This window comes from Lepisma saccharinum, chromosome 24, assembly GCF_977018435.1.
Source record: "Lepisma saccharinum chromosome 24, izLepSacc3.1, whole genome shotgun sequence".
NCBI lineage: Eukaryota > Metazoa > Arthropoda > Insecta > Zygentoma > Lepismatidae > Lepisma > Lepisma saccharinum.
Genome location: NC_139252.1, coordinates 43,553,580 through 43,565,761, shown reverse-complemented (window position 1 = coordinate 43,565,761; position 12,182 = coordinate 43,553,580). Strand labels below are relative to the sequence as shown.

Genomic DNA, 12,182 nt, shown 5'->3' with positions numbered 1-12,182 from the left:
TTACTTTTGTGAGTCTCCGTGGTGAAGTCCTCAGCATCACATGCTGCAAAGTGAGAGATTTCAGTTCATGGTGGGTGCGGTAAACGTGGTTTAAATACTGCACAAGTGGTGTTTCGTGTTGCCACATTGTAGATTGATTTGTTTTTCTGAATAATTTCGGACCACTGCCTTCATTAACGGAGGTTACAGCATCTGAGTCGGAGATGGTAGTGCGTCACTGCTTAGCTTCTTGCTGGGTGGTGGTAGTTCCAATTTCTCCCATTCTGGTGGTGTTGATGGGTGTTTCTTGCCCTGCGTTGTCTGCTGTGCTTTCTACTGGCAATTGTTCTGGTCCCCGTCATCTGTTGGTGCTACCTGTTGGAGGCTGGTGAGTGGCAGCCTGCTGCATTGTGCTGCTTCGTGTGGCATGGTTCGTGTTCCTTGGGCAGGTGGAAGGGGTTGCACAATGTCTGAATCTTTGCTTTCTATCTGGGACAACCAGAATGGGAGAAATTAAAACTATCACCACCTGGGAACAAACAAGCAGTGCTGTACTACTATCTCTGCTTCAAATGCCGTAATCTCTGTTAATGAAGGAAGTGGCCCTTCAAAGTTAATCACAAAAACAATCCAATTTGCAAAGCAGAAACATGAAACACCACTTGTGTAATAGAGGTTTGTTTCAAACCCTGCCCAGACATCAATGTGTCATTGTACTACTCCTGTCATCTGTTCATAATTTATCCTCACCATTGCAATTAATCCAAGAGGTAGAAAAGTAACATTAAATAATCAAAGTTATATTTCTGAGCTTTTGGAGCACTCTCATCTCCAGCTATTTAACTGCACTTAGAGATTCAACCCAGTTAGAATGTTTAGCAGAAACATGCAGAACAGAAGTGAATAGTGTCAGGTTCTGGGCGAGGATATGGTATATATGAGGCCCAGGGTTAACATCATAACCTTCCATCTCCCTACCAACAACTAATAATGTAAGTAAAAGCTATCCCAGAATTTCATTGTGCCATTAAGTCACCTAGTGGTGTGGAGGTGAGGTCTCTCACATTTTTGATCTCTGCCATTGTAATTGTGATGTGATCAGCACCACCCTCACTTTTTTTTTCTTCATGCAGGACCAGTAACTACTTGAGCAATTGGTCACAGACCATATTACATTAAATTTATACTAACTTTAATGTCTCAAGACAAAATTAAAATATTTTATAAGCACTAAGGCAGGCTACATAAAAGGCCATGATAGGCCAGTTGTTGCCTGCAGGCCATAGTTTTGGTCTTGCTTAGAATATTGATACGTGTTTAATAAAATTGTGGCATTCAAGCACAAAATTCACATTTCGCATTAATAAAAATCTACATATTTTGTGTAACTCTCAGAATATTTAGCCTCCAAAAGTATCAAAATTCACAATTGAATTCTTAATACGAGGGTCACTATTTATATTTTGAGCCTAACAATGAAAAAACAGGAATTTGGCATTGAAAACTGCTTTATTGTTTTTCGAAGTATTCTCCTTTATGGTCAATACACTTTTGCATTCGTTCGAACGATTTGTCAAAGCAATTTTTCCAATCTTCTTGAGACACTTCCATAATATGGTTTTTGAACGCATCAACGGCGTCTTCCGCCGACGAAAATTGTTGTCCACGCAATTTATTCTTGACATTCAGGAACAAGAAGAAGTCATTGGGTGCCAAATCAGGACTGTATGGTGGATGACCCATCAATTCGATTTTTTGGCTGTTCATAAAGTCGGTTGTTAGACTAGATGTGTGACAGCTGGCATTGTCTTGATGAAGAATGATCCGACGGCATTTGTTTGTTTTCCGTATTTGACCGAAGACCTCTGGCAAACAAATTGTTGTGTACCATTCAGAGTTGACCGTTCTACGTTCCTCTAAAGGCACAGTTGCCACATGACCAGTTTTCCCGAAAAAACAGGCAACCATTTGTTTCGATGTGCTTCGAGCGCGAACAACTTTTGTTGGATTGGGTTCATCTTGAAACACCCATACAGTTGACTGCTGTTTACGTTCCGGCTCATATGCATATATCCATGATTCGTCACCTGTTACAATCTTATATACATCTTTTGAAGCACCACGATTGTATTTATTGAACATTTGTTTGCACCAATTGACGCGAGCGTCTTTTTGAGTTTTTGTCAAATTGTGTGGGATCCAACGAGAACATATCTTCCTCACAGCTAAATGATCATGTAATATTTTATATATGCTGCTGGAACTAATGCCTATGGTTGCCTCAATCTCACAGTATGTCACATGACGATCTTGCAGTATTAGGTTTTGCACAGCATCAATGTTTTCTTGAACAACAACTGATTTTGGACGACCTTCGTGAATCTCGTCGGTGAGGGAATGGCGGCCACGATTAAATTCGTTATACCAGCATTTCACAGTGGCAAAGGATGGGGCTTCATCACCAAATGTGGAAGTAAGTTGATCGATGCACTCTTGTCTTGATAATCCACGTCGAAAATCGTAAAAAATCATCGCAGGAAAATGTTCACGAGTTAATTCCATTTTATTGTTGTGGCGCGCAATCTCCAAGGCAACATAAACAACACAAATGAAGCTATTGACAAAACATTTGAAGTACGTTATGGTCAATAATACCAGACGATTCCGTGCAAACGTCAAATCGCGCCTAACTTCAATCAGTGTTGCCAAGCCTCAAAATATAAATAGTGACCCTCGTACTGTTCCCTGTTCAGAGTGCTAATCTGGGCTTGAGTGATTCAATTTCAGTTATTCATTCTCTTTGTCATTAACTGCCTAGAGAGGTTGAAAAGCAATGCGAAATAGTAACAATGCAAATGACCGATGGGAAAATAGCTGTCTCCATCACAGTTTAAAGTAGTAAATAGGGTATAACAAGTAACATGTGGTTTTATTTCCTTCTGTTAAGGCGTGATGCACGTGATACTTATGTTGGCTCAACAGCACTATGGCAGTGTCACTACTGGTGAAGGTGTACTAAAAGGTTTGGCTACCATAAGAAAACTAGACAAATAGGCTATCATTCATGTTTTGGAGAATAAAAGACACTAGTAACTAAAAAGTAGTGCTTGTATATCTGTTAGACTGGTCCAGTTTCACACATACAGGTAATGGACAAAATAATATGAACACCAATGCAATTGCAGAAAACTTGTATTAGTAGGGGGTTGCCCCCCCCCCCCTTGCCCGAATGACAGCTTGTATCCTACGTGGGATAGACAAATAAAGGTCCTGTACAGTGTGAAATGGAATACGTAGCCACTCCTCGCACAAAACAGTCTCAAGTTCCGAAAGTGTCATTGGAGGTGGAAACCGATTACGCACTTTGGCCTCCAAAATACCCCACAAAGGCTCAATGATGTTAAGATTGAGGGACTGTGGACACCAGATGAGATGTTCTACTTCATCACCGTGCTCATCAAACCATGCATCAACGCACCTAGCAGTGTGAATAGGGGCGTTATCATCTTGGAAGATGGGGCATGCATCGGGAAACAAAGTCTGAACCATGGGATGGAGGTGGTCACCCAGAATGGTGCAGTACTTCTCTGCGTTGATTCTCCCACGCAGGACGACAAGTGGGCCAACACCATTCCAAGATATAGCCCCCCAAACCATCACAGACCCCCACCATGTTTCACGGTAGGCACTAAGCAGTCAATATCAAATGCTTCAGCAGGAGTTATCCACACATAAACACGTCCTGTGGTCTGAAATAATGTGAAAGACAATTCGTCTGACCATATCACATGTTCCCATTGCTGCTGTGTCCAATTCTTGTGCTCTTGGCACCACCTTCTTCGTGTCACTGCATTACGTGGAGTCACCAACGGTTTGGGGATGGCAACTCTGCCATGAATGTTCACAGGATGCAGCTCCCTTTGAATGGTTTTCGTTGATACAGGGTCTTGGAGGTGATTGTTCATCTCTGCGGTTATCTGGGACATTGTTGTCTTGTGCTTTCGAGTCACTATTCGCTTCAACACACGTCGATCCCTGTTGGATAACTTTGTTTTTCGCCCACTATTCTCCTTTGCAGACATTGTCTTTCCATGTTGTCTGTAGGCTGTCAGAACAGTTGACACTGTGCTTCGTGTTACACCAACAAGTGTAGCTGTTTTTGTCACAGATGCTCCAGCTAGGCAGGCTCCTATGATCATGCCTCTTTTGAAGTCTGAAAGGTCGGACATACCTGCATTTGACGGATAGCTGACTGCTCGCATGCAACTCTCACACCAGCTTCTGATAGACTGATATGTTTGCTTTCATCGCCACTAGATTGTTGAAATCTCTGCTGAGTGTTGTTCCTTTTCCACGACGGCGTATATAGGCATGTGCAAACCAAGATGTTCATATTATTTTGTCCATTACCTGTAAATTAAGTATTTATTTTCAGTATATTAGTACGATATTGTGCTAAAATGCTTGGTAGTTAGATTTAGTGTGCTAAAACCAAACCTGCTACTCATCCACAACGTTAATTGTGCCACTGCAAAAACTGTCCTGGTTTTTGCGAAACGTTGATGATACAGGAATAATGATTGTCGAAAATGGGAAAATATAATAAAAACTAGAAATACTAGCTGTTGATTTAGGTCTATCTTGAACCATACATTGTCATCAAAGATTCTATAAACTATAAATATGCATCAGTATTAGTGGATAATAATAGTTGGATTTTTGTTGAATCATAGAGCGGCCCATCTACTTTATCAAGTTGGGATATTCGGTACTGGACCTACAGTCTGGTATCTGAACCACTGTTCAATGTTCCTCCCATCATGTATCGAACCCCTTGATTACAAGGCAACAATATTACTACTATCCCATTGGGGAGGCTCTCTTGATGAAGATATGACTGAACCACATTAACCAGTGTGTTGGAGTGTCATAGCTTGGAGTTGTATTTTGGAAATTTCATGGACGAAAACCTACGTCTATCAGAACAGAACATTATCACATCCCTCAATGAAATGGTTTGTACCTATGACCTTGAGATGCAACTGCCAAGCAGGTGTTTTACCCATTGTATAGTTTATATACATGTGCTACAAACATGCATTCAGTTGTGCTACCTTAATATTTATACGGGGTTTACTAATGGTAATGGGCCTTGTATACAATAATAAGCTGCAAACAATTGATGTCCTCAAGAATTTGATATGGCAGGAGATTGTGTCACATTAGTATGCGTCTTCACCAACTTGCAGACTTATATAAAGTGCTTGGTTGCTGGAGGGAGCCACTTTCAGCATACGCTCTCAACAGACCTTGTTTTGTTACAAGGTAAGTGCATGTCAATTTTCATAGGGAACCACACAAAAATAAAACTTTTTATTTAGGAATGTTTGGGTTTCTAAAGGCCACAGATGCTTACTATCATTTCTTTGCCATCATCCAACAAGCACATGAACTGTTTAGTTACCGTAATAGTTTAAACCAGTGCAATTTATTTGTATAATTTAGTCTAGTCCCGTCTAGAGATAAATTTGTAGTATTTGTGAATTAGTAGGATGAAAGTCTACCAAAGAAGCTTTGTAAATGATATTTGCTAGAACGTCAGTGTGCTTACTTAGGGTTTCAAGCTTATATGAATAAATTTACTGTAAAATGCCATTCTAATGCAGGCAGGTAGAAAACTGTAAATTGAAGTTAGCCATAAAGCAGCACAGACCTGTAGTAGTTTACAGGCAATATCCAAAATGCTAAAATTCCTGTTTACGGACAATAATGCAGGAATTTACAATTTTTGTGTATAATTTTGCATTCGTATGTCAAGGCTTAGTTCTATAAGTTAATGAATAATACACCTACACTTTTTTGAAAAATTAATATTCAAGCATTTATAGGAAAGTTTTATTGTAGTACTTTAGTGTATGATTTCCAGTCACAATTTTTGGATGTGGAAAAATACATTTTTTTTAAAAAAATTGTTCTCTTCAAAGATTTTTGTACACGATCAGAACTGGGGCAAGTGATTTCCAGTTTCCCCCTTTGTATCTGGTTTCGTCATTGAAGTGTTCATCAATATTTAAATGGATTACACAATGTTTTGTTTCTTGTAATTTACCATCTAAAAGTACATGCGTTGGCACAAAATTGTGATAAAAGAAAACATTTTTTGGTGTGACAGAAGTATGGAATGTTTAAGATGGCAGATTGCCTATACTTGCTGCTGATCTACCTGTAGAAAATACTTTATACATTTTCAGTATGTATATCGTAACAAATTCTACATGTGGGAAAAATTATCTGAGAATAGGCTATGTTCTTGGCTCATGCTGTAAGAGTCTGAGCTTGCCTCACATATGCTTAACTAGAGTTGATGAGCGATATGAAAGTGGCTGACCTTGACAAGTCAGCGCAGAGAGAGCGGGAGATACATTTCCGCTGTTGCCACCTACTCACCGTTCAGGGTTCTTGTCAGCTCTTACAAAATATAAAACAACTGCTTACATTAGAGCAATTGTAAATTGCTGCTGCACGGCTATTATTGCAACAGTCGATACCAATCCTGCACGAGTATTACCAGAAAGCTTTAAGTAATCGTATTGTGCTGTAAATTAAATGTGTAGAATCTTGAAAGTAAGTGAAAGAAATGAAATATTTTATTGACCATTATTGTATAGAGAAAAAGTTCTTTTGCGAGCCGATTTTTATTAAATTAGATTTGAAATAACTTCCAGTGAGAAAGTTACAAAGAAAACTCCAAATTTTATGTTCGTATAATATTTACAGTGATATGTTATTTGGTTACTGAGAAAACGAGAGAAGAACTTGATTCATTCTTTCGCTGTGTGGCAAAGGCAACTTCGTTTGCCGCAGATACCATGCGCTGGTCTTGTGGCACTCGCAATAACAAAACAACTGTCTGGCATGCATAACATGAACTGAAAAGAAAAATTCAAATGCCATTTACTTACATAACGCTCATTCCGTACTGCTGTCAACCTCGCCACTTGATTCAAGTTCTTCGGAATCCGTGTCTTGCAAATTTATAATGACCTGCTTGATGACATTGTCTCTATTTCATGCTGGAAGTCTTCTTCTTGTATTTTCTCTGTGTGAGCCACACAATCTACCCACTCGGAAACACCTATTCTGTCTATTGCTTCGTGAGTCAGTTTCTCTACGTCAGCAATTTTGAAAGTTGTTCTTGTCAGCTACGTACCCCTTCACCTGGGCCCAAATCATTTCAATCGAGTTGTACTGACAATGATAAGATGGGAGACGAACAAATCTGTGACCATATTCTCTTGCTATTATATCGATTTCGTAACTTTTGTGTGTTGGTGTATGATGTTTCACCAACTGCAACAATTCTGCTCGGGTTTGCGTGCTTGTGTGGGGAATGTTCTTGTTACAGAGCCATGCCATAATATCCACCTTCTTTGTGTTAGAACAAGGCGTTTTATCCACTTTCAAGGAATGTATGCTTGCAGTGTCCATTACAATCATGGATTCTGGAGCAAGAAACTGCAAGAACTGCTCACAAAACCACTTTCGAAACACGGCAGACGTCATTTCTGAATGATAGTCAGTACTGTTTGTTTTGGAGCAGAAAACCAATTTACTTTGGGGCACAAAGCCTGTAGCAGCTGAACCAGCATGACACACTATAAGACAAACACCTTTTCCTAATGGCACCTTTAACCCACCAGAACCATCACTTATTCTCCAGCAGCTCGTCTTCGTGTAATTCTGGTTGACCCAGGTTTCATCTAAATAGTATACATTTGCAGTACCAGCTTTCCTGATTTCGTGCATGGTTCTGAGGAAGATCACTCTCGCAGCTACAACATCACCCTCTCCATTAAATATTACCTCCCGTCGTTGCCTTTCCTATATCTGAACCCCATGTTTTTCAAAATTTTTAACACTGACCATGTACAGCCTGCAAACCCGATAGCTTGCTTCAATTTAGCACTAAGTTTCACTGCAGTAGGAAATTCGCCATTTGCGTACATATCAAAAATAATATTACGCAAACCTTTTATCAAAATCGTCCAAGTGCGTAACATTCTTTTGCCGATGACGACGTTTGCCAGGTGAGCGAAAAGAAACCGACCCTGCATCACCGATCGACGACCAGGCTTCCTTTGCAATCGTCTGAACTGTACGCAGACCTATCCCACATGCAGCCGCTGTACGCTCCTGACATGTGGCAACACTGCTCCCTGACGAACACGAGGCACTGTCTGCACTTTGAGATTCATTTTGGAAGAACTGATACACTTTGTACACCATATCTCATGCTTAGGTGTTTCTGTAGCCATCTTGCACAGGTATATTGACAAATTTTTTGTGATCACACTGAAGAAACACGAACAGTCACAACTAAAACCAAACTGATTCTTACCGCTCGAAAAACAAAAGAACAACATCGTGTGTTTTCCACGGCAGTCTGTACTTCCTACTTTTGCTACTGTGCATCGAGGCTTGTTCAAGGTCAGCCACTTTCATATAGCTCTTCGACTCTAGGCAACTATGAGAACAATCTGACATCAGAGGGAATTGAACCCAGATTGTTTGTATGAAAGTCAGATGCCCTGTTGCCTCACTGACCTCAGATATACGTGCTTTGCAGAATGGTAAGTATATTTCCTTTTACATGTTCAGTGTGCAATATTGATATTGTTTCCTTATCCATGTATAATTATAAGCAGAGACTTAGAATATTTGCTCAAAATAGTGAAAGATTGATGTCTAGAAGGTCCTACTAAAATGACTTTTTCAGCCATTCCACCAAGTTTGAAATTGTTACTCTACTGTAATTTTCCATGCACACACTACTTTCTCTTTTTTGTGCCCCTGCAAATTATTACTCCCTCTGTCCCATAATTATAGTCCGGTATGCCAAAATGGTGACTTTTTATTTATGTTCTTTTGGATACTTGATCGGCAAATTTGTACTGATCCTTGAGTAATAACGTTGTGACTCATTCCCTTGTTTAATTTTCTTCTTCTGTATACACCAATGTCACAGTTTGCCTATCGGAGAAATATTATGAGACAACAAACAAAAGTGTACCGGACAATAATTATGGGACAGAGGGAGTATATTTTTTTAATAACGTGCAAAATATTAACTTATTTTTCCCTCTTTTTAAAATTTCTCCCTTAATGATCATTTACCTGGTGTTGAAAAATATACAAGCAGTACTTTATGTATATTTGGTTACAGATTTGTAAAACTTTTGTTTTTGCTATATTAATTACATGGAAGTAGTGTATGTAAAGAACCTGAAAGTGTTAGAAAGTGTGTATCCATATCCACAACCAGCGGGCTTTTTTTTTTCCTGTCTTCAGTTCATTTTACTTCAATTCTTCAATACACCATTTCTTTCTGTCATAAATACAATTGTACATACATACTGCATATTTTTTTAAATTTCGTTTTTCTGAAGAATGTAAATAGACACTATGCTTTACTTATAGTTGGATGCATAAATATTTACCAAGCAAATTGTCCATCGTCATGTTTATTCACTTTTACTCAATACAGATTTCAGGTACTGAAACAAAACACCATGGAAGCGGTTGACAACCTCTGTACCAGCATCAGTATAATTCTTCTATTCCTTAACTTTTAGATGCTTGACAGCCGACGCTGCCACACGATTTATGCCGTAGATGCCAGATGCTTAATTGAGTGAGTGTCCAACATACTTGAATTGCAAAACACAATATTCATTACGTGGAATTTTCAGTGAAAAATGCAGGCTCGACCACGACTCAAACCTGGGTCTGGCATACCATGCCATTGCTCTAATCACTGATCCAAGCGGGCTCGGTAGCTCAGTGGTAGAGCAATGGCATGGTATGCCAGAGACCCAGGTTCGAGTCCTGGTCGAGCCTGCATTTTTAGCTGAAAATTCTAATAAAATATGTATGGGTGACATAATAAGTGACAAAAATGTAAAAAATATTGTTTTTAATATTCTCAAAATAGTAAAAAAAAAAAATAGTTTTGCAATTAGGATACATAACCTTTAGCATCAGACAGCTTCTCCCACTGGTAAGCCTGTATGGACGTGACCTTTTGAAATGTGTATTTTTCAAAAGTACCATGATGTAGAGAACAAATCATACCAGGGGAACTATTTGTCAGAGGTGATATTGTTTTTTCTTCATCTCATGGGAAATGAAAGTTATACATTTTTCCTCCCAATAATAATAGTTTTAAAATAAACATGATTGATGGTGCAAACCCCAATTTAAAAAAAAAATCTGAAATTAGTTTTTTTTTAAAAAAAAAATTGCATTTTTCCCAGTGCTACAACCATTTTTTTTGGAAGTGTATTCTGCAACATTGATAGACTGCTTTCCTTATAGTAGGATTTTTTTGAGAAGTCTATAACTGTTTTCAACACAACTTAGCACGACTTAGTACTTTTTCATTCACTTTAGTACTGGCCTAAGTGAGCTGCCAAAGATGAATTTTTGGGTAAATTTTCATTTTTTTTTTTTAACTACCATTATAGGGAAGAAAAAGTATCAATTTAATTTCCCATGAGTGAAGAAAAAATCTCCTCTCAATGATAAATAGTTCTAAAATTTATTTTATACGTAACTACATTTGAAAACCTCTCCTGAAAAGGTTTACATGCAGGAGAGGCTATTGTACAATAAAGGCTAAAGAACTCGTAGAAAAGTGACTGAAAATAGTGATGGACAATTTGAATGGCAATATCTATGCATTCTGCAGAAACAAAACCCTTTCCTAGATGTATATAAATGTTATTGATATGCTGCATTCTATTATGTGAACCTTATTTTCTTTTACAAAGCAGTAAATGTAAGCTATGAAGAACAGAGGGCTTCTTCTACACCATGCCAGCCGAAAGAAAGATTAAGAAGCCAAAATCTTTGGTCCTACTTTGGAGCTTGCCATTTACCATACTTCTGAAACTTAGAACTCAAATAGACTTTGCAATAGTTTATCGACACACTTATGCAGAAACCAGCACGTGGAAAGCTGCCTGATCACAAAGAAGATTCATTTAACCATTTTAAATGGCCAGTTCAATTAATAAAGTGTTTAGCTGCCATAATATATGTAAATATGGAAGCAGGATTGAATTAATCTATATTTTGGAGATATTTTGGTGCAAACTGAATCATGAATTATAGTTGTCTACACTAATTTGGTGCAAATTGTCTTGCAGGTTACAAGAATAGGTTTTAATAGGTACGAAAGAAAATCTATAAGGTAGATTTATCTTGCTTTTGAAGTAGGCATGTCAATGGGGGACAGGGGATATTTTATTCACTCTGTAAAGTAAATTGTATAAGGAGTCATTGAAGTGTACTTGCTGACAGGAGAAGGGCTGACCCTTGAATCAAAGTTCTTGTGGTGAGAATTTCCCATGATGCACTGCCGATGGATAAGATACAATGTGTTCATTTTTGTGGCAGGCGTATTTTCAGTGGTGAATTTATTAATAAAGACTGGAGATTCTGTCCTATTCTTCAGTAAAGGTTGTTACTACATGCATGTTTGTGATTTTGTAAGCATTTTTCATCCAGCTTCAGTGTTTTCAATTAAATTATTACTTCTAAGCAATAGAGGATCGGTATTCAAATGTGTCAAATTCACTTCTGGATCATCTCTCATGTTATTTACTTTCAATGTGAGCTTGTTAAAGATCAATCGTGACGAAAATATATTAATTTCAGTATTACACTGAGATAATTTATGAATTTCACCACTGGAAGATGTATACGGAGCATCTACAGCAAATTTACTATAAATAACTCTAAATCATTAATTGGAAAATCTCGTGAAACATTATATACTGTGGTGACTCTGGAATTGAGTTTCAATGAAAATTTGAAATTTTTCAAAAATGCAATGGTTATTTGATAAAGAAAATTAAAATGTTAAACTTTTATGTGGTTTACATCCAGTTGTTTGTAAACATTTCATGAAAATGCTTAAAATATTGACTACTTATGTGGTTCAGTCTTATATAATTCTCATAAAAATATTTCTGTCCACTCTTCAAAATCATACATTGAGTATTGAATTAAAAAATTATAACTAAAGTTTACAGTGGGCCCATTTTATCTTGATATTATATCTTGTTGAATGAAAATGTATTACAAGTTGCGAACTGCATAGCTTGTGGTTTGTCTTCTATTTGGGTTAATTTATGTTGTTG

At 37.9% G+C, this 12,182-nt stretch overlaps 1 protein-coding gene and 1 non-coding gene across 6 annotated transcripts in view; both read left to right on the top strand.

The window, feature by feature from the left end:
• Gpdh1 (Glycerol-3-phosphate dehydrogenase 1) overlaps positions 1-11,899 on the top strand; it is a 41,315-nt gene extending 29,416 nt beyond the window's left edge. For 2 of the 5 annotated variants that reach the window (XM_083110750.1, XM_083110752.1), the window contains one exon: positions 10,812-11,899. In XM_083110750.1, coding sequence (XP_082966876.1) covers positions 10,812-10,814 — 3 coding nt within the window. In that variant the 3' untranslated portion in view covers positions 10,815-11,899. Of the gene's footprint in view, positions 1-2,926; positions 3,003-10,808 lie in introns of those variants that run through there. The other 3 variants (XM_083110754.1, XM_083110749.1, XM_083110751.1) reach the window with 2 other exon arrangements.
• TRNAT-GGU (transfer RNA threonine (anticodon GGU)) lies at positions 9,806-9,876 on the top strand. The gene has a single exon. It is a non-coding gene; the product is annotated as a tRNA-Thr (tRNA).
• Positions 11,900-12,182: the final 283 nt, after the last annotated feature.